This window comes from Solanum lycopersicum, chromosome 4 (genome assembly GCF_036512215.1).
Source record: "Solanum lycopersicum chromosome 4, SLM_r2.1".
Classification (NCBI taxonomy): Eukaryota; Viridiplantae; Streptophyta; class Magnoliopsida; order Solanales; family Solanaceae; genus Solanum; species Solanum lycopersicum.
The window spans coordinates 3,332,715-3,353,100 of NC_090803.1; the positions used below are offsets into that span (position 1 = coordinate 3,332,715).

At 33.1% G+C, this 20,386-nt stretch overlaps 3 protein-coding genes across 3 annotated transcripts; all 3 read left to right on the forward strand.

Annotated features, from left to right (window-relative positions):
* The first annotated feature begins 4,708 nt into the window (after positions 1-4,708).
* LOC101262101 (ATP-dependent Clp protease proteolytic subunit) lies at positions 4,709-9,368 on the forward strand. The gene is made up of 2 exons (NM_001348411.1): positions 4,709-5,066; positions 8,712-9,368. The coding sequence occupies exons 1-2, from the start codon at positions 4,775-4,777 to the stop codon at positions 9,128-9,130; spliced, it is 711 nt and encodes a 236-aa protein (NP_001335340.1). The 5' UTR covers positions 4,709-4,774; the 3' UTR covers positions 9,131-9,368.
* Positions 9,369-10,881: 1,513 nt separating this feature from the next.
* Positions 10,882-15,971, forward strand: LOC101261804 (hsp70 nucleotide exchange factor FES1-like protein). The gene is made up of 8 exons (NM_001348405.1): positions 10,882-11,108; positions 11,707-11,798; positions 13,351-13,501; positions 14,036-14,163; positions 14,302-14,460; positions 14,540-14,725; positions 15,323-15,514; positions 15,591-15,971. The coding sequence occupies exons 1-8, from the start codon at positions 10,907-10,909 to the stop codon at positions 15,609-15,611; spliced, it is 1,131 nt and encodes a 376-aa protein (NP_001335334.1). The 5' UTR covers positions 10,882-10,906; the 3' UTR covers positions 15,612-15,971.
* A 709-nt stretch (positions 15,972-16,680) lies between these two features.
* On the forward strand, positions 16,681-20,337 carry LOC101261508 (serine/threonine-protein kinase Aurora-3). The gene is made up of 7 exons (XM_026030591.2): positions 16,681-16,935; positions 17,174-17,416; positions 18,054-18,149; positions 19,261-19,475; positions 19,551-19,623; positions 19,766-19,886; positions 20,141-20,337. Exons 1-6 carry the CDS (start codon positions 16,798-16,800, stop codon positions 19,862-19,864), a joined length of 864 nt encoding a protein of 287 aa, XP_025886376.2. The 5' UTR covers positions 16,681-16,797; the 3' UTR covers positions 19,865-19,886; positions 20,141-20,337.
* The last annotated feature ends 49 nt before the right edge of the window (positions 20,338-20,386 follow it).

Consider the following 20,386-nt stretch of genomic DNA (forward strand, 5'->3'; position numbering starts at 1 on the left):
ATTTATTTAAGTCGTAAATATAAATTATACTTAATTATAAAGCCTTGAATTTTAAATGTTACATTATGCTCCAATTTTCCCAATTTAAAGCCTTGAATTATTTTAAATATTTTTCATTTTATTTGAATTTATGAAATTAAAATTGTGTTTAGTCATACATATTTTTTCCCTTCTTGTCCTCTATTTATCTTAAATGAATAATACACATATTTAACATTATTATTTTTTACCTTTTTTTTTTCCAGACAAAGGACCATAAAACAAAGGACATGATTCACAAAAAAAATAAAAGTTTGGATAAATTATTAGACAAGGTACGTGACAGTTCAACGTGTCGAGATAAATTTTCAAGAAGCGTTACGATTTCTGGTTCACATAATCTGAATCACCTTATAAAAAATCCAACAAAAGATAAACACGAGATCAAATTATCCCACTCAAAATCTCTTCCACCACAAAAACAGAAGAACTCGGAGAAAAAAGTCAATGACGGTAATAAGTCACGTCAACGACGAGAAGACGTACTAAGTGATGACAATTTTGACTCAATTATGGGAATGTCTATTCTAATGGTGACCCTATTGATAATGTTGTTTTGGGGTAAGGCTTGTGCCATTGTTTGTACGTGTGCATGGTTTTATTTTCTCCCTCGATTTCGAACGAAAAATGAAGCGGTGATCGCCGGAAAAATTGACGGGGTCGCCGGAGACGTTGATCGGAGCTCGGAGGAGTACAAGAAGAAGGTGGTGTTGGAAGGATTTTTGGAGAGAAATCATAGAAATGGTGTTGGATTTTTGTAGGTAATTTTTTCCAATGAATTATTAATTTAATTTTTTTTTTTGGGGGAGGGGGTATGTTGGGTGGGGCTATTTTCTATTCATTTATTTAAAAAAAAAACACTTGTTTTTTTCATTTGTATTAGAATTTTATGTATATTTTAGATATATATACTGAGTATATTGTAGTTTCGCGCTGTATACAGATACAAAAAAATTATCCTCAAATTATTATAAATAGTTTGAATTATATGGAATTATTCAATGAAAAGAGAAAACATATTTAAATATGAAAAATTAAGAAAATACGAAAAATATTATTTTTTTTTCTTTTTCTAACAATTACTACTACGTAAGTTTCTCGCACTATATACTTTAGTTAAAAACTCGAACTAATTAAATGTAAGTTTAGCATTTAAATAACCTATTAAGATTTTTAAAGGGTTATTAATGCACAATGATTAGATATATTTAATGAATTAATTGGTCGTACTTAACAATGTCATTAAAGCCGGCGGCCATCATTTACGAGCCTTTGATATTTGACTATTATGTTAATTCGATTTTTTTTTTAGAAAAAAAAATTAGATACTGAAAATTTATAAGAAAAGTATTATCAATTGCAATTTTTACATATCAATGTAATAAAAATATATAAAATATTTTCAAAATTTTTGTAATTTAATTCTAGAAAAGGTAATATAACAATTAATTGTGCACGAACAGAGTACTATATATGGTCTATATATGTGCATTTTTATGTTACAATTAATTGATTGCACAAATTTTATTTATCCATAGCTATTATTGTTCACGTCTAACATTATCAACCACTATCATCGCCGTTCATTATTCTTAATTATTATGATTTTTAGTTATAATTATCAATAGTTTTTTTAAAAAAAAATTATCAATAGTTTATTGTCAGTATTTTTCATTTAATTTACAATTATCATCATATATTGATTAATGTCGAAAATTATCAATAATTTGATTCGATTAATCTCAATAATTTAATTTAATAATATTTAATTTTTATAATCACAATTTGAATTTTCGCTCAAGAATTTTTGTTAAAAAGTAATAAATGAATAGATAAATCCTAAAATATATTAAATAGATAATAATTCATACATACAATATAGAAAACATATCTTAATAAAAAGTTCTAAAACGAGTTGAAATTGAAGATTAAATTGGTCTCAATTGAGAATTTCTCTTCAAATGGGTTAAACTTGAATGGGTTGAGATTGAACCCAATTCAAATCATCTTGAGCCCAACCCATAAAATTTTGGACAGATTACCTATGTTTGGGTTCGTTTTTGACACCCCTAAGTCATCACCATCAGTCACTATTATATATTGAGAAAATACATAAAAGTCTTCTGAACTACGACAGACAATTAGCTTTTGTGCTTATACTACATGAACGTTTAAACACTCTCTTAACATCTTTTAAGTGAATTAAGTACAATCCTAAAAAATAACGTGACAAAAAAATAAATTAACTCACCTAATAGTGTGCGAAGAAAAATCTAAAAAAATCAATGAATCTTTTATATTATTATATGACTTAACTTAACTTCATCATCAAGTCTCAAACTTATCTTTGTAATATGTCCCAAAACGAGATTCATGTGATTCTATGATAACAAATACTCTCAAGATATTATAAGCCAAAAAATATAATATTTGTCTACTAGTAATATAATGCTGAGATAATGCACGATCGAAATTAAATGATAGTGATAATTGTTAAATATTACTATTTGAAATCTTATTTGTTTGAGCTAGGCCAGCAATATCAATTGGTAGATTTGATTGAATTTAATTGATGAAACTTATCGATTATCGATTTGAAGATATGTTAAATCATTATAAAATTATTAAGATATTAATTTAATTATTGAAATTTTATTAAATAATTATAAAAAAAAACACTTAAAAGCAAGATGATCAAGTGAATCATGCACATGAGTTGACCGACGACATCTAGCTTAAAAATAGGGATGACAATGGGGCGGTGTAGGATGGGGGAAGTGCGGATTGAGCTTAACCAGCAAATTTTTTAATTCGCGTCTCAACTACACGGCAATACTTCACGGGTCTTACTACCCCCCTGAACTTTTTATTTTCGATATCTTTTAACCCTTAAATGCTGACATGTCCAAGAAGGTGAATACACCTCCTTTAGGCGCGTGAAAATGTATCTAAAACGTATTTTCTGTGTTTTGAAATTCACGTGTAAGTCCAAATCAGCCTAAAATAAGTCTTCCAATTATAACTTGTATTTCTAAGCCCCTTTTCTCCCACAAATCTTTCATCTTCTTCCTTTCTTCTACCATTTTAAAAGCTTGAAGCTAGGGGAAAATTTCAAAGCTTCAATGGTAACTTCCATTTCAAATCTTGAACCTTTAGGGTTTCTAATCTTCTCTAATTTTTTTCGCTATTAGATTCAAGGTTCAAATTTATTTTCCTCACTAATAAATATAAAATTGCAAGTTCAACTAGATCTAGGTATGATGAAGCTTGAAATTTCTTCTCCATATCAATGCCAAAAAATAAGTTATTTCCCTCTTCAATTCATAAATATAAAATCATAACGTAGGTATACTCATTCTTTTTCACCTTCCTCCAGCAAGCAGAATCATGAAACGTTAGAAAATATCGATTTTCAAAATCTAATTTTTCATTCAAAAATCAATTTTATTTATCTTTAATAAATTACATCACATGATACATAGCATTGTTAAAATTATCATGTGCTGAACAAATAATCTTGAAGAAGAAGAAGAAAGGTTGATATCATTCAAGAGTAAACATGTGGTTATGTTTGGAATTGAGAATTTAACCTAATTAAAAAAAATAAGTTAAAAAACGTGAGGTCTATTGCATCTGTATCTTGAAATAAACAAGAAAATAAAATTAAATAAAATGGGCCCACCTAGCGCGTGTATTCAAACATATGTGTATATCTGGGTATGACAAAAGTTGAGCGTTTAAGGGTTATAAAATATCAAAAATAAAAAGTTCAGCAGGGTAATAGGACTCCCGTAAAATTTAGGTGTGTAGTTGAGGATTGACTAATAGGCTGAGGGGTCATTTGACTGTTTTCTCAAATTATTTTAATAAATAATGTTCTACCACTCTTATAACATGTAAAAAGTTAAAATTAAGTTTGAACCACATAAAATCACATATGCTAGCAACCCGCCCCGCCCCAAATTAATTTTTAAAAAACCCACTTCAACCTGCCCCACACAACCTTAAACCGCCCCCGCCTCACATAACGTTAAACCCACCCGCTCGATTGCCATCCCTACTCAAAAGCTAACAATGACACTTTGTAGGATAATCAAAAAGTTGAATCTCTAGCTGTGTATAGACCAATTCAGTTCGATTTATAGACATGTTAAGTTGTTATAAAGAGAGATTTTTAAATTTTATCATTTTAAATTATGGATTATCAATTTGTGGATATCCTAAATCGTTATAAAATCATTAATATATCAGTTTGTTTAATCATTAAAATTTCACTAAAATATATATAAAAAAAAGTCACTTATAAACAACGAACAAACCAAATGAACCATACACTTTAGTTGACCAACGACATCTTGCTCAAAAGCTAACAATGATACTTTATATAATAATAAAAAATTTGAGACACTAAGGAATGAAAGTATTAATTACCTATTGACTAGTTAAAAAACCCTTTTAACCTTTAAAAATCAATCCAATATTAAAAAAAATAAAAATAAAATCATTATCGAAATCAATCAATCAAAAGCCTATTAACAATAAACTAATAATTAAAAAGTTGATTCAAATTAATATTAATTTCGATTCGATTTTGAACTGCTTATTTTAATTTACTTATTTTTCTCATAATAATGAACAAATTTAACTCTTTACCCTCAACCCAAAATACAGTTCTTATCCCTTTTTTCTCTTCAAACTCACTTTCCTTGTTTCTGCATCCAAGATTCATTCAACCATGCGAACCCAAATTGTTCACAAACTATGGAATCGAAGAATCAATGGAACCCCTTTGAATAGTAAGAGATTTTATGGGTTAATACCAATGGTGATTGAACATACTTCAAGAGGAGAAAGGGCTTATGATATATTTTCAAGGTTGTTAAAGGAGAGAATTATATGTATTAATGGAGCAATTGATGATGCTACTTCTCATGTTGTTGTTGCTCAGCTTCTTTTTCTTGAATCTGAGAACCCCTCTAAGCCTATTCACATGTATCTCAATTCTCCTGGTGGCGCCGTTACTGCTGGTTAGTGTTTTTTCGAATTGTTGGTTTTATTGATTTGCGGTTGTGAATTTTGGTTTTGTTAGGTTTGTGGTTGTGGAAATGAAATTGGGTATTTGGGGATTTTGGATTAGTTTTTCTCTATTGATTGTGGAAATGAAATTGGGGTTTAGTTTAAACTGGGAATGAGATTGGATATTCAAGCTCCAGATTTGATTTTTGTTTTGCTTTGTTCTTGATTGTATTTGGGATAAGAAGCATTTAATGTAGTTTTTGTGGAGTTTTAGTTTTTGCATCTACTATGAGGAAGTAGATGGTTTGAGTGTTCGATTCTCCAAAAGTACTGCATTTTTGGAGGACTTTTGGAGGATCCGACATGGATGCAGCTGCATTTTTGGAGAGTCTGAGCAACATAGAAATTTAGCTTGAAACTGAAAATGAGAATAGATAGTTCATTATTTAATCTCAAGATTCGATTTTTATCTTGTTTTTTTGGATAAGACAATTGAATGTAGTTTTGTAGAGTGTCATTTTTTGCATCTCCCTCAGAGGCAAATAACAATGTTGACGGGCTTATTATTTCCTTTGTTATCTTAAAAAGGGAGAGGAACAAGAGTATGCTCACCATTGTTCTTGCCTTTTGCTTACACCATTTTTTGAATGTTACGGATTTTTGCTCTTTGTCGAGCTACTTCTGATAGCAACCAACTTCGGATTCTCTTTAAGGCACCGTTTTGAGTAGGGATTTGAATAGAGGGCTCAATGTTGCTGGACTCATCTTTACAGAGAGGAGTGAAATGAAATAGGGATTTAGCTTAAACTGGAAACAGGATTATATATTTATCATTCAATCTCAAGATTTGAGTTTTTTTCTTTTGTTGATTGTTTTGGGATAAAAACAATTGAATGTAGTTTTGAAGAGTTTTAGTTCTTGCATTTCCTCAGAGGATAGTAATCTCTACAGAGAGAAGTGAAATGAAAATTTAGCTTAAAGCTGGAAATGAGAATAGATATTCATTTTTCAATCTCAAGATTCGGTTTTTATCTTTTTGTTGTTGGTTGGCTTTGGGATAAGTCAATTGAATGTAGTTTCTAGAGTGTCAGTTTTTTGCAGCTCCTTAGAGGCAAATAACAATGTTGACTGGCTTATTGTTTCTTTTCATATCTTAAAAAGGGGGGAAATAAGAGCGGTTACACCATTTTTTGTGAATGCTACGGCTCTTGCTCTTTGTCGCACTACTTCCGCTAGTGACCAACTTTGGATTCTCCTTAAGGCACCGTTTTGAGTAGGGATTTGCAAAGAGGGCTCAATTTTGCTGGCTCATCTTTATAGAGAGGAGTGTAATGAAATAGGGATTTAGCTTAAACTGGAAAGGGGATTATATATTTATTATTCGATATCAAAGATTTGAATTTAATCTTGTTGATTGTCTTTGGGATAAAAAAAATTGAATGTAGTTTTCTAGAGTTTTAGTTTTCGCATCTCCTCAAAAGGAAAATAATCTTTACAGAGAGAAGCGGAAGGATGTTGGGTCCCACATTGGTTTATATGGTCTTAGGTCATCCTCCCTCATGAGCTAGCTTTTGGGTTTGAGTAAGCCCACGATCCATTTCATTATCAATGAAGATGTGATTTGTGAAAAGATTCGATCTTTGAAAAGAGTATTTCCAAATTGTTCTTTTGAGGACACAAAGCTTCATACAGAACACTTCCGTTTGGGTTGATTAAGGCTTAGATTTAGTTCTTATACTTACATTAGGTCCAGGGCCACTAGTTTTTTTTTTTGTTGTATCATGTATGTTATTGCAGATATAAGTGTAGGGTTTGGAGAATTCCTAATTTGTCTTTGAATAAAGAAATCGTTTGTATAAAATGGTATATTTATTGAACGGAAAGGAAGGTGAGGACTCATATTCTGACTCCACATTATTTGGGGATTGAGGCGTACTTTATATTCATTATAAATCATCATGCAGAAGAGGGGAGATGGTGTTTTGGGCTTTTCAGTTAGCTGCTCTTATTTGTTTTATTTCTTTTGGCGTGCAATGCTATCATCATTTATGTTATACCCTTTTCGACGATTATTTTTTTGTTCGCTCCTTGGATGTGTGAGTCTCTAACCTCTCCCTTTATGTTTTATTCAATTCTTTTCTTTTTTGAACAAAGAAAAACCGATTTCGTTTATCTGTCCTTGAATACCAATTTTTTTTTGTTTTCTTAAATGATCATGATTTGCTTCATATTTTCTCTCACATTTGTTTTAGGTATTCGAACTGATTTTTATGTGATCAAGATAATGAAATCTTTTAACTTCATCAAAAAAAAAATAATGAAATCTTTTAAGAGTTATAATTTAACCTGCATATTTGTGTCTTAATTATGCTCTCATATCTCAGGTGAATCAAGAAAGAACAAGTGCTTTTTTTGTGTGATTTTGGAAAAAGATGCAAACTTTTAATCTTTTTTGCAATCTTGGCCTTCATATGTATAAGGCATACCTGCTGACACTAAGGTAGTAGAATACTGTGTGCAATGTTGTTAATGGTTGGATTCCAAAGCACGGTTGGCATTATGACTGTGAGACTGATTAAGGATATTCAGTGTGCTAAATAATTACTGTAATAACTCTCAGTATACACATACTCGGTCTAGAGCAGAGATCTTAGCTTAATAGTGAACTGTCTTGAGTTTGACTATGTATGACTAGTTGGAATACCTTGGCCAATGATTATCCTTTTTTCGAACAAAAAGAAGCTGCGTCATTGGATAGTAGGAGATGGGAAAGCTAGCTGAAGATGCATAGAATGCCCTGTTAGGAAGACCACTTTAAGAAAGTATATTCAAATTAATGGCACATCTTAGGATAGATAGGATCAGGAAGATCTAATTCAAACCCCCTTAGGTAACAGACTCCACGTTAAACCCCCTTATTACCATTACCAAGAACTTGTTATAGTTGCGTATCATAAGTTTTTTTTTATTCTTGAAACTGAATACGCGTTAGTTGGATATCATAAGTTTATGTTGGAAATGTATACAGTTGGATTAATTTGGAAACATTGGGCAATTTACTTTATACCTACTATTTCGCGTGATTTTTGGTTTCTAGTTATATTTTATTAGTAACCATGATTGGGGCTCAACTGGTTTGAACATTGTTGGACTATGTTGCTCGGACTCTTCAAAAATGCCAACGGGTGCTTATAAGATTCTCCAAAAGTAGTGCACAGATTCTTCAAAAATACCAACGGGTGCTTGTAAGATTCTCCAAAAGTAGTGGATTTTTGAAGAATCCGAGACGGGTGCGGCATCAAAAGTGAAGAGTCCGCGCAACTAAGTTGTTGGATGCTATTTGTGCTATTAACGACCTGAAGATTACTTTTTTTTCTTCAGTTTGAACTAGTCATCATATCATATATGCAAAGTTGGTTGATGATATATGTGATTCTGCATATGTCGTTATAGTTAGACGAATACTTTTATTTTGGTCAGAGTATCGCGCTGATACTTCTATTTTTGTGATTAAAGCTTGAACAAAATGGTCTGGCATTGGGGTCGTATTAACTTCTAATGAAAAGAATTCGAAGTTTAGTTGCTCGGCTGGAAAAATTTGCAAGATCATATCTTAACGCTCACTCTTTTTTTCTCTTTTTTTTGGCATTGACTAGGTCTTGCGATCTATGATACAATGCAGTATATTCGATCTCCAATTAATACCATCTGTCTAGGTCAAGCAGCTTCAATGGGATCCCTTCTCTTAGCTGCTGGCGCAAAGGGTGAGAGACGATCTCTCCCTAATGCTTCAATCATGATTCATCAGCCTTCAGGTGGATATAGCGGGCAGGCTAAGGATTTAACTATCCACACAAAACAGATTGTTCGGGTTTGGGATACTCTGAATGACTTGTATGCAAAACATACTGGACAACCACTTGACATAATTCAGAAGAATATGGATAGGGATTATTTCATGACACCAGAAGAGGCTAAGGAGTTTGGAATAATCGACGAGGTTATAGATGAAAGACCAATGGCTTTAGTAACTGATGCTATTGCAAATGAAACCAAAGAAAAAGGCTCGAGTTAGAGCGTTGCTCCATCGCTGTCTTTGTTAAACGTTACCTTTGCTGACTAGTTCTCCATTTTTCGATCTACTTGTATTTTTTTTCGATGAGGTGATTTTCTCATTACTTTGTTTTAGTAAGTTTACAAGCTGGAATGATTTAAGGTATTAGATAGAAAGCATATCAACTCTAAATGCTTAAAGGTGATGCTCTGAGCTCAGTTGATCCCTTCAGTAACTTTTTTGAGACTATTTTTGGCAATAAGTCTGATAAATCTGAAAAATTTCCATTTTTTGTTGTATAATTTATTCTTCTCTTCTTCGAAGGGAGCGCTGGTGTCACCAACGTGAAGTATTTGAATGCCACGTAAGCTAAAAAGGTGTAAAAAAAATTACAAAAGAAAGAAGTTAGGGAGTAATAGAATCTTATTTAGTTAAGACGTGTCTCTGGATTTTAGTAATAATTTAGGGATACTTGTGTATCTTTCTCTTGTTATTTTGTATGACAAGTCACATTGTCATAATCAATTATCATAAGAATATATTTTTTTGGTTGAAAGAAACATCTACATGCGAGAATATTTTACTTGCAATAAGACTAATAGGATGACATCTATCAACATAATAGAATAAAGGACAATTTTCGCATATACTAAATAAAAAATTTATATTTGTATGCTATAATAAAATTTACATAATTGCGTTACATAGCAAACATAGAAACTGTATAATTCGCTATACATATACATTTGAAGCAAATTATATTAAACGAAGTGTATAAAACAAGAAAGAGAAAGACACTTGGGCAGAGAATTGTATAAAAATGAAGTGTATATATATTATTATAAGTGTATAAAACGATTATATACAATTTGAATTTGTATAAAATGAGAAAAAGAGAAAGACAAAAGAGACTTGACAAGGAATATACAATTCAACCGAATTGTATAAAAAGAGAAAGAGAGAAATTAGATACAATTTGAAAATTGTATACAACGAGAAAGAGAGAAAGGCAAAAAAAACTGGGTAGGGGAGTATTTTTATTGTATAATTATAAGTGTATAGGACAAAAATATATGTAATTGCATGTGTATATACAATTTTCTCACGCTTTATACAAACAGAAATGCAATTTATACATTTCGTTTCTGTTTGTATAAGTGAGAAAGGCGAGGGTGGCGAGCGAGAGCTGAGAGAGGGGAACAAAAATATATGTGTTTATACAATTTTCTCTACTTTATACAATTAGAAACAATTTTTATACACTTGTGTTTGTATAAAAAAAGTGAGGAAGCGAGCGAGAGATTGGAGGAGAGTGGCGAACGAGATATTTGGGAGAGAGGCGCCTGACAATTTTTTTGCAAACGTTTTCTATGAAGCATAATTAAATCAAACCTTAACTACTCCATTTATTTTAGGTTATTAGTTTGCTATTATATATAATTTTCCCTAGAATAAATAATTGATTGATTTATTTTTTAAATTTCAATTTGGGCTTAAAGTTAAGCTTCTCCGTCTTAAAACCAAAAATTAACAATTTATCTAAACAAAAATAAATCTAACAAATTCATTTAATACCTTTTTTTCTTTTTAATTTTTTTTAAAATTTAAGCATATACTTTTATTTGAAAAAAAATTATCTAGCAGTGACAAATAACAACCACGTGGCGGCTTTCAATTGGTCAAATCTGTTGGATTTACGTAATATACAATTTTGTTTTTCTCATTTATAATACTACTATATATTATTAAAACAAATAATTTTTAGAGAGTAGAGAAAAAGCTCAGTAATTAGCAGCAATGGCGAAATTCATTTTCATAGCAGTTTTCATGGTGGTGTTAATTGCAAATTTTGCGAGTAGTGAAGTAGCTGCAAGTAGTGTTGTTGTTGTTGGGTCTAGTAACCCTAAGGAGGAAGGCAATAAATTAGCTATGGTTCAAGAAGAGGAGGATATGGATGGTGGGTTTTCTTCTTTAGATGGAATGTTACAATGGGCTATAGGTACTTAAACTTTTTCTCAAATCTCCTTTTTGAACTTTTGATTTTGAGATGTAATTGTGAAAGGTTGAATTAAATATTTTGTTCTTATGTGTCTATGGTAGATAGGAAGGTGTGGAGGATGCAAACTGGGATTATTAGGCTTATTGTTGTAGTTGTTTTTGTTATTGTTTATTGAACTTTGATTGTGTCTTTTTATAAACTGTTTGTTCTTGAGCTGAATGTCTATCGGAAACAATAGTTGTAGCTCACTTTTGAGTTAAAGGTAAGGTCTGTTAGAGTGTCTGCGTACGCTCTACCCGACTAAATTATCCTACGATACCAAGATTTGGACTTCATGGCGATGTTTGGTTCGTAGATGAATTTATCCGAGGATACCAAGCTTTGAACTTTGTGGGGTTGTTTGATTCGTGAAGTAAGTTATCCCGTGATACCAAGTTGGATGGTATAAGGTGTGATATCCGGTACTTATGTTGGTGGAAGGTAGAAAGGGAGCCAAGATTTGAACTTTATGGGGTTGTTTGGTTTGTGTACTAAGTTTATTATACAATTATGTTTACCCATGTGTAATGATTTGGTTTCGTTCTAAATACATAAACAGGGCATTCGGATCCTGGAGTACTAAAAGAAAGATCAGAAGTCGCTCAACGCATGTCTCCGGAGGAACTAAACAAACGCCAAACTGAATTGAAGGTGCGGTTGACGAGATTGTGATTCTTCCTTTGTGCCTTCATGTTTTTGATAACACCCTCAACTTGCACTAGCATAGGTACATGATAAATCTATCCATCAAGGCTTACACAGATGAAAAGAACCAATACCCTTTCTTTCCTAACATCTACATGTATTGAAAATAATAGGGGAACTTGAGAAATGAAGTTATTGAAGGTAGAGTGTATTGCTGCAAACAAATGTAGTGTAGGATTTGACGAAATGACGGTGTAAATTGATAGAAAAATGAATAAATGAAGCTTTCAAGTAAAGTTGGTTGGAGCTTAAGAAGCAGAATATGCCTCATCTTATTGTTGTGCCTTAATTTTTGAGCTAATATTTTAGGATTCAACTTCACTCTGTTGAACATATTCAACTACTTAATATTCAACTTCACTCTGTGGAACATAGCACGAATGTGCTACTCTAGAAAGGTTGCATGTCCAGCTCCTACTAGATTCATGAGATCACTGTTAGCCTTCTCCTAGTGTAAGAAGGAAATGGTTCTTGGAAATAAAATAGAAACTTTATTATGAATACATATCTTAAAACTTGGACTTTGAATAGGCTGATCTCAATAGTCTTCGCATGAAACACTTGCTTATGAACATGTGGTCTAAAGTAGGAAATAGGGAGGGCTTGGGATGAAGCTTTTGGTTCTAGCTAAATTGTAAAGAATTAGAAGAAGATGAATTCAAAATTGTAGATGCTAGTGGAGTGTGTATACGGTTATTTTGGTGAATCTGTTTGATTTTCTTCTTCTATATAAAATGTCCATTGTACTGTTCATGATCCATGTCACCCTATGATCACTCAATTTTATTTGTCGTTGATACATCACATAAGAAGCCACCCAATGCTGACCACCATTTATTTAAATGTTGAAACAATTCCATTACGATGTAAGAAAATGCTTATACATGTAGGGAAAATCCATGCTCATAGAGTTATATTTAGCACCCAATTAAGGGACTCTAGCATCTAATTTAAGCACGGTTTCTCCTACTATTTGCTTGATTTCTTCTTGCATTGCCAATTTGCTTTGGGATAAAGGAGGGGAGATTTTGTCAAGTAGTATGAGAAATTATCTTGTTTCTTCTCTGATTCCATCAGTTCTAACTAGAACCACGTTTTGGTCTTTAGAATAGAAACTAAAGTAAAATGTAGTTTTGTGCTACTTGTTTGTCTCTAAATTCTACTATGGTTGATATAGTTGACGAAGAATCCAATTTTTTTTTCGGACCGATATTTCTGTCTATCTTCCTTGCTTCTTTGTAGTTTAGTGGTAGTTTTAGGAGTGGGCACTGATAGGACATAAGTGAGGACATCTCGTCTGTACCTGTGTATCCTTTTTGTTTCACCTTTTAACTTGCTTTACTGATCCCCCCCCAAAAAAACAAAAAAGTAAGAAAAGAAATGAGGAATTATTTTTCCACCTCTTGCAATTGTATGAAACGCCAAAGGGTCCTTTTTTTAAATATGATTTTGTTCTTCAGTTGGGTTTTCATACATTTATATGTTGTTTCTTCTCCAGGAACTGATGGAGAAGCTGAAAATTCCCTCAGATGCGCAGTTGATGCTGATTGCAGTTAATGATTTAAATAATTCATCCCTACCTCTGGAGCATCATCTCCGTGCCTTAGAGGAGCTGTTGGTACTTGTTGAGCATATTGATAATGCAATTGGTATGTATAGTTCTCAGTACTTCTTTTATTACAGTCTTACAGATGTTTGTTTTTGCCTCTTTTGGTTTTGGTTTTATAACTTCTGACATAATATCAACATCAACAACACACCCGGTATAGCCCCACAAGTGGGGTCTGGGGAGGGTGAGGTGTACGCAGACCTTACCCTTAACTTTGTGAGGTAGAGAGACATGACACCTGACCTCATATCAACTGTAGTAATTCATTAGCATCTATATATTCCCAATAGACACGCTTCCAAGACCTAATAAGGCTATAATCAAGTCTTTAGGAGGCTCGAACTAGAAGAGCATACAACTGGCCTCTTAGGAACTATAGCACCCTTTCTTGATCTTGGTTTTTGAAGCTTCTCAATGATGCTTATGTGTACTTGTTAATGTCTTGACTCTTGAGGATTCATCAATAGTTTTTCTTTATACAGGCATCAACCGATTTCTCACCATTCCTTCATTTAAAGAAAGCATTGAATGCACATATATACTTTCTCAATGCTTACATGGTTTTTATTTTCAGATCTGCAGAAACTTGGAGGCTTCAGCATACTTGTAAGAATACTTAATCATTCTGAACCAGAAATAAGGATTGCTGCGGCATGGGTTCTTGGCAAAGCCAGTCAAAACAACCCCATTGTTCAGAAGCAGGTATTGGAGCTATGTTTTTATACAAGTTTGGTCTTTAATGATTTAGTTTCTTTGTCGCTTTCATGTGTGCAGTTCTGTGTTTATATTCTAAATTTACTGGCTATTGTATTGACGCTGTGCAATGACTTTTGCATTCAGGTCCTGGAACTTGGGGCATTGACAGTGCTAATGAAGATGATGAAATCTCACACCACGGAAGAAGCTGTAAAAGCATTATTTGCTATTTCAGCACTAATAAGAAATAACATGAATGGCCGAAGTTTGTTTTATCAGGAAGCTGGAGATACGATGCTTCAGGTGATCCCACTGAAGATTGAGTCTAGTTAGAACTCGTCTACTGCTGCAGTGTATAACTTCCTTCTGTCGTTGTACGCAGGAGGTTCTTAGCAATTCAAATCTGGATATCAGGTTGCATAAGAAGTCACTGTTTCTTATTGCTGATTTAGCCGAGAGTCAGCTGGAAAATGAGAACACAGCTGAGGTTTCCTTTTTTAGCAATCGATTGTTACTGAAGGCCATCGTTGATTCAATGGCATCAAGCGATCTTGATCTAACAGAAAAGGTTTGTGTAGTCTTTAGTGTGAATGAACATTAATTTCTAAAGTATCTTAGTAGTCTAAATTTCATTTGCACGATCCCTTAGGTTTTCAAATATTAGAAATGATTCTCATCCTCAGCAATTTTGGCCTGACCTTTGTGAAGAGCAAGTGTCGATGGTCTTTTTACGTAAAATCCACAGTTGCATCCGTCATGAGTACACCCGTATACCTCCAAAGTTTAAAGTGTCGCTCTGTTGGATTATCCTTTTTCTTGACTAAATCGCCTACTTTCATTTTTTGTAAGTGGCTATATCAGTCGGTTGTACTGCATTTTAATGGTGGAGTGTTGGTTAGATGGGAGAAGTAATTGGTAGAGCGATGTCTGATTAAAAAATTGATTGACTTGGTTTGGCAAGTCTTTCGAACAACATATAGATTTACGACTTTATAAGGTATATGGGCTCATAAACTTGTTTTATTTGGACTATCCCGCGTATCTTTCATTACATTTCCGTCTTCAATACATTGAACACGGCCTCTGTAATACAAAATATTGCCTTGCATATGTTGGTGACATCTTTAAAAAGTCTGTTATAGGCTTGACATTGCTTTAACTGCAGGCCCTTTACGCAACTAAAAACTTACTACTACTTAGATCGACTGATGTTCAACTCTTCAAGGACTTCTGTAAATTGAACGAGGTACTTGAGAGGACGAGGCAACAGTTGAATGATCTTAGTGAAGAATACGCAATGGATGTGGAGAGTCTTCGAAAAGAAGTTAACCTGACCTTCCTTCAAAAGCTGAATGAGGTAACAGAACCATTAACGTAGATTTCTTTTCATTTGAACTTGAACTTGGATCCTTTGCTAAAACTCGAAATGACAGGTTACACAATCTGCATTATGATGACAGTCTCTGGCTTGATCTGGGTTTTGAACGTTATACTGCTTGCATTCTACGCGCGGAAGTAACCAAGTGGATCGCGATATCTTCATCATCCCACGCCTTTGTTCATCTGGACGTGGACTCGAAATTGGTACATCATCATCTGCTTAGGACAACACTAATGTGAAATAGACAACATTATGAGCTAACGACGACTCGCGCTGATTTTATAAGTGCCTCTACTATTTAAGTTATAGCCAATTTTGTCGAATATTTAACTTTTATCAATCTTGCAAAATTGATAGCAATGTAATGTATGTGATGAGAAAATCAATTTTGTGGAAAGACCAATATTTTCTGCTTCTACAGAATTTGTATCAACCTTTAAGAGAATATTCAATTTTCTACGAATTTATTATGTATCTATTTCACATAAAAAATAAAAAAAAAAAGGGAAATTGCGCGTATTAGTAGAAATATAATAGTCAATTTAGTGAACATAACTATAGTTTGTTATTATTATAATTTGCTGACCTATTTTTAGATACAATTATGCGGATTATTTTTTAGTTTTTGTATAATTAGCATGTTTGTAGAATTTAGAGTTTGTATAATATATTTTGTATAATTTTTATACAATGCAATTTTATATAATATGTACAACTGTTTACACTTTATAGGTTTGTAATTGTATGAATTTGTTATTTTGAGTTTATACAAAAATAATTGGATTACACAAATTCACTCGCAAATTATACAAATGAGGTAAGCTTAAAGTATAGCTATAGTCCATAAATATAAAAATTGTAGCGATGAAATAATTAAATTTGTTGTTGTGACTATTTGTGAAAGTTCCTCGAAAAGACGACGATGATTATATTTTGTATGCCTATTTTATATAGGCAATTAAAGCTTGTTGACCATGAAACTATTTCATATATATGAGTCACCTTTGCCAAACATGACTTTAAATTTGAATGTCTAAAATTGAACTTCAAAATTCAAAAAACATTTGAAAATTTTGAAATTTTAATTTCATGGGTTTATAATATACATATTCTTAGATGGGTATAGTATCTTATATTAGAGCATTAATTAAAAACTACTAATCACATTACTTATCCACTTAAACATATAATTATCATCTCCTTAATTAACAAATTTTGCAAGTATTGTATGTTTAAACCTTCAAAAACACCAACAAAAAATGGCTTCCAAATCTCTAAAACCTCCAAAACAACCACCAAAAAACCCTAAAAAACAATGGTCCCTGAACGATTTCGAGATCGGAAAACCCCTCGGAAAAGGCAAATTCGGCCGTGTATACCTCGCCCGCGAAGTTAAGGTAATTTGAATGAGTAGATAAATGTATGTTTTTCTACGTTCTCGTTGTTTCCCGATATGCGCATTAGACTCAGGAATTAATATGAGTTCGGACGAATCTGATAGTTTTTGCACAAACAATGTAAGTATTGTGTTGGTATTAGATGTAGAATTCAGAAAGTTGAAATTTTAGTTTTGTTTGTTTATTGGATTATTTTATTAGAAAAAAAATCATGAAAGATGAACTTGAATTTTTGCAGAGTGGATTTATAGTGGCGTTGAAGGTGATATTCAAGGAGCAGATAGAGAAATACAGGTTGCATCATCAGCTTAAGAGGGAAATGGAGATTCAAACAAGTCTTCATCATCCCAATGTGTTGAGGCTATATGGTTGGTTTCATGATGAGGAGCGGATTTACTTGATTTTGGAGTATGCTCATCGCGGTGAGCTGTATAGGGAGCTAAGGAAGATAGGTCGTCTGTCTGAGAAACAAGCTGCCATAGTATGTTACATCCTATTGCTTGCTCTCCTCATATAAGATATGAAACAAAAGCATTTAGTTCATTTGCAGTATTCGGATTTGTTTATGTAATTTGTTATGAGCATATATTCATTGATTCTAGTGTTAGAGAGCTCCATATTATTGAATGAAACGGGTACAAATGAAGCGAAATGGATTATGGGATTCTCATTGCTGTCTCAACTAGCTTGGGATTGAGGTGTAGTTTTGTTGTTTAGTTGTGAGCTTTTAAATTGTTTCAACTGATGGCCTCTTCCCCCGAACCCAAACAAAGAGGATAGAGATTCAGTTCTTTCGTTATCTATCACTATATGACATGTAAGGTATGGTCTACTTGAAAGATGGTGCAATTTTGGGTTGCATTTGTATCAGTTGGTGTTTTTTCATTTTCATAGTGTCTTGTTTATGTTATTTCTTCTGTGCTTAATGTTGAACAATGAACTAATGTTATCGTTACTATTGTCCTTCTTATGACTCCAGTGTTTATCTGAAAATTGTTTATGGAATAGTCGAACACATAATTACAATTATGTAGAAATCATCATTTAGTGTTCAACTTCTTTCCTGTTGCTTTATGTTTGTTCTTTGACTTTTGATACTTCGGTTGTTTCTTTTGTAGTATATTGCAAGTCTCACTCAAGCACTGGCGTACTGTCATGAGAAGCATGTTATTCACAGGGACATAAAGCCGGAAAACCTGTTACTTGATCATGAGGTAAGATCTTGATAACTTACTGTCTTTGTTTGCCACGTCTGCTAAGTTTTATTAGCACCATCTCCTAAAAAGAAGAAAACACACACTATATATATGGCTAATTTGTAAGGTTCATAACACTATGGATCAACTCGAAGGTTCCAGTTGCTTTGAAATTTAGCTTTCCTCTTTAGTCCCGACTCTCCTGAGGGTTGAACCTTGAGAGATCATTGACCTAACCAGATATTGGTAATATCCTTCATAAATATCTTTCCTGTGAAATTCAATCAGCTTCTGTTTTTCTTCACGGAAAAGGAAAAAGCAGTAGAGCTTGTTGGAGTGTTGACACTTCTAGTTGGTGCAAAGCTTTGACACCGTAGTTGCCTTGGCGACTTTAACTGCTGCTTGCTGATTGAATCAGCCTATTGAACAACCTTCAAGAAGCTCTTCTCTGATCAGTCTTATTTCTAGTATGTCATTGCCTATCTTTTGTTGTTGCATTTTCTGTTTAACTTATAAAGGCTGGAAATGCCGCTTTATAATCTTTCTATTGTTATATAGAATTTCTTTCGCTTTATAATCTTTCTATTGTTATATAGAATTTCTTTCGATTTCACCTCATGTCGCTGTATAACCAGGCTCAAGTAAAATAGCGACCCTCTGATTCTTTATTAATTTTGGCTAAAGTTGTGAATGTGGGACATTAAGTTTTACATATGATACGTCATTCTGACGATCACCAGAGCTTGCACTATCTATCTCATTTTGTTTCAACATAAATTAACCTGGTCAAGAAAAAAATGTCTAAATTGTAAAATTCACTACCTTCAAAAGATAGCTAGTATATTTAAAATAATTTGCATGTCTTTCAACCATTATTTCATAGGATAATGACAATTGAGATCAAGGGAGTATATCTGTTGATGTATCCTAATAAAACCATATATAACAGAGCAGTCAGGATGGTTCTATTAAGATAATGTATGTAATGTTAGCGCTTAGGTTTTTCATGGGCGTCCCAATTAGAGCTGGATTTGATTGTGCAGCAACTGCAGCTGAAACCAACCAGGGAATTGTTAACGTGCTGCATCGTAAGGGTAAAATATTAATTAGATTATCACATGAAATGCAGGGCCGCTTAAAGATTGCAGACTTTGGGTGGTCTGTACAATCTAGAAGCAAGAGACATACAATGTGCGGAACTCTGGACTATCTGGCACCAGAAATGGTGGAGAACAAAGCTCATGATTATTCAGTTGACAATTGGACCCTGGGGATCCTTTGCTATGAATTTCTATATGGTGTGCCTCCATTTGAGGCCGAGAGACAGACTGACACATTCAGAAGGTAACAATTCTTCTGCTTCTTTTCATACTATTACTTGGAAAATCAAGATGTACTACTAACTCAAGAGTATTATAGAATTATGAAGGTAGACCTCAGCTTCCCTTCAACACCTGATGTATCTGCTGAAGCTAAGAATCTCATTAGCCAGGTATATTGATTAGTCCTTGTCTATGCAGTTGCAGAACATTGACGCAACTGCATGAGACTTAAGGGTGGTTAGTTGAACACCTTTCGTATAATACTGTGTATGGCCACTGACTGCACCCATTTCTGATGGCTTACTTTTGCAGCTTCTTGTGAAGGACTCTTCTAAAAGGCTCTCTCTTCAAAAGATCATGGAGCACCCTTGGATAATTAAGAATGTCACATCACATGACACTATAATCTGAGTCTCCTCATCAATTTGCATCGGTTAGTTAAAGCCCGGTTTGTCGTTTCAACTCTTTTTCCTATTACATAATATGAGATGTAATCGTCTTGATTTTAATAGTTTTTATCAGATGGAAGTGACATTGATATAGTTTCCTATTATATTTGTGCATCATTTATATACATGCTATCTGTTTCTTCCAGCACGTCTCTTAGTAAGTCATGTAGCCATGTGTGGAAACTCTCTGGTATATATGGCTTTTCTAATTTCAAGTCATTCTCCATTTTGAATAAAGGTTGGAGACTAGTTACAAACTTTCTAAATCCCACATGCTCAACAATGGATAGTGGATATGTAGTTCTTTTTGCTGAATTCACTCTTCCACGTTCGTGGTCCGAAAACAAAGAAAGGTCTTTCAAATCAAAACTCAATTTTGGATCATTATCAAGTTCATTGATTAAAGTTAAGAACTCGTTAATTTGCAAAAGAAAATCAGGATTTGATTGAAAAAGAAGCAGAGCTGATCGTCATCAACAAAGAA

What these genes read in the sequence shown, in the direction of transcription:
- LOC101262101 (NM_001348411.1), top strand. Translation starts at nt 4,775, where the DNA reads ATGCGAACCCAAATTGTTCACAAACTATGGAATCGAAGAATCAATGGA. An exon ending in TGGTGGCGCCGTTACTGCTG is followed by an intron (nt 5,067 to 8,711) that starts GTTAGTGTTTTT and finishes GGCATTGACTAG; the next exon opens with GTCTTGCGATCTATGATACA.
- LOC101261804 (NM_001348405.1), top strand. Translation starts at nt 10,907, where the DNA reads ATGGCGAAATTCATTTTCATAGCAGTTTTCATGGTGGTGTTAATTGCA. An exon ending in AATGTTACAATGGGCTATAG is followed by an intron (nt 11,109 to 11,706) that starts GTACTTAAACTT and finishes ATACATAAACAG; the next exon opens with GGCATTCGGATCCTGGAGTA. An exon ending in GCATATTGATAATGCAATTG is followed by an intron (nt 13,502 to 14,035) that starts GTATGTATAGTT and finishes TTTTATTTTCAG; the next exon opens with ATCTGCAGAAACTTGGAGGC.
- LOC101261508 (XM_026030591.2), top strand. Translation starts at nt 16,798, where the DNA reads ATGGCTTCCAAATCTCTAAAACCTCCAAAACAACCACCAAAAAACCCT. An exon ending in CAGACTGACACATTCAGAAG is followed by an intron (nt 19,476 to 19,550) that starts GTAACAATTCTT and finishes AGAGTATTATAG; the next exon opens with AATTATGAAGGTAGACCTCA. An exon ending in CTAAGAATCTCATTAGCCAG is followed by an intron (nt 19,624 to 19,765) that starts GTATATTGATTA and finishes TTACTTTTGCAG; the next exon opens with CTTCTTGTGAAGGACTCTTC.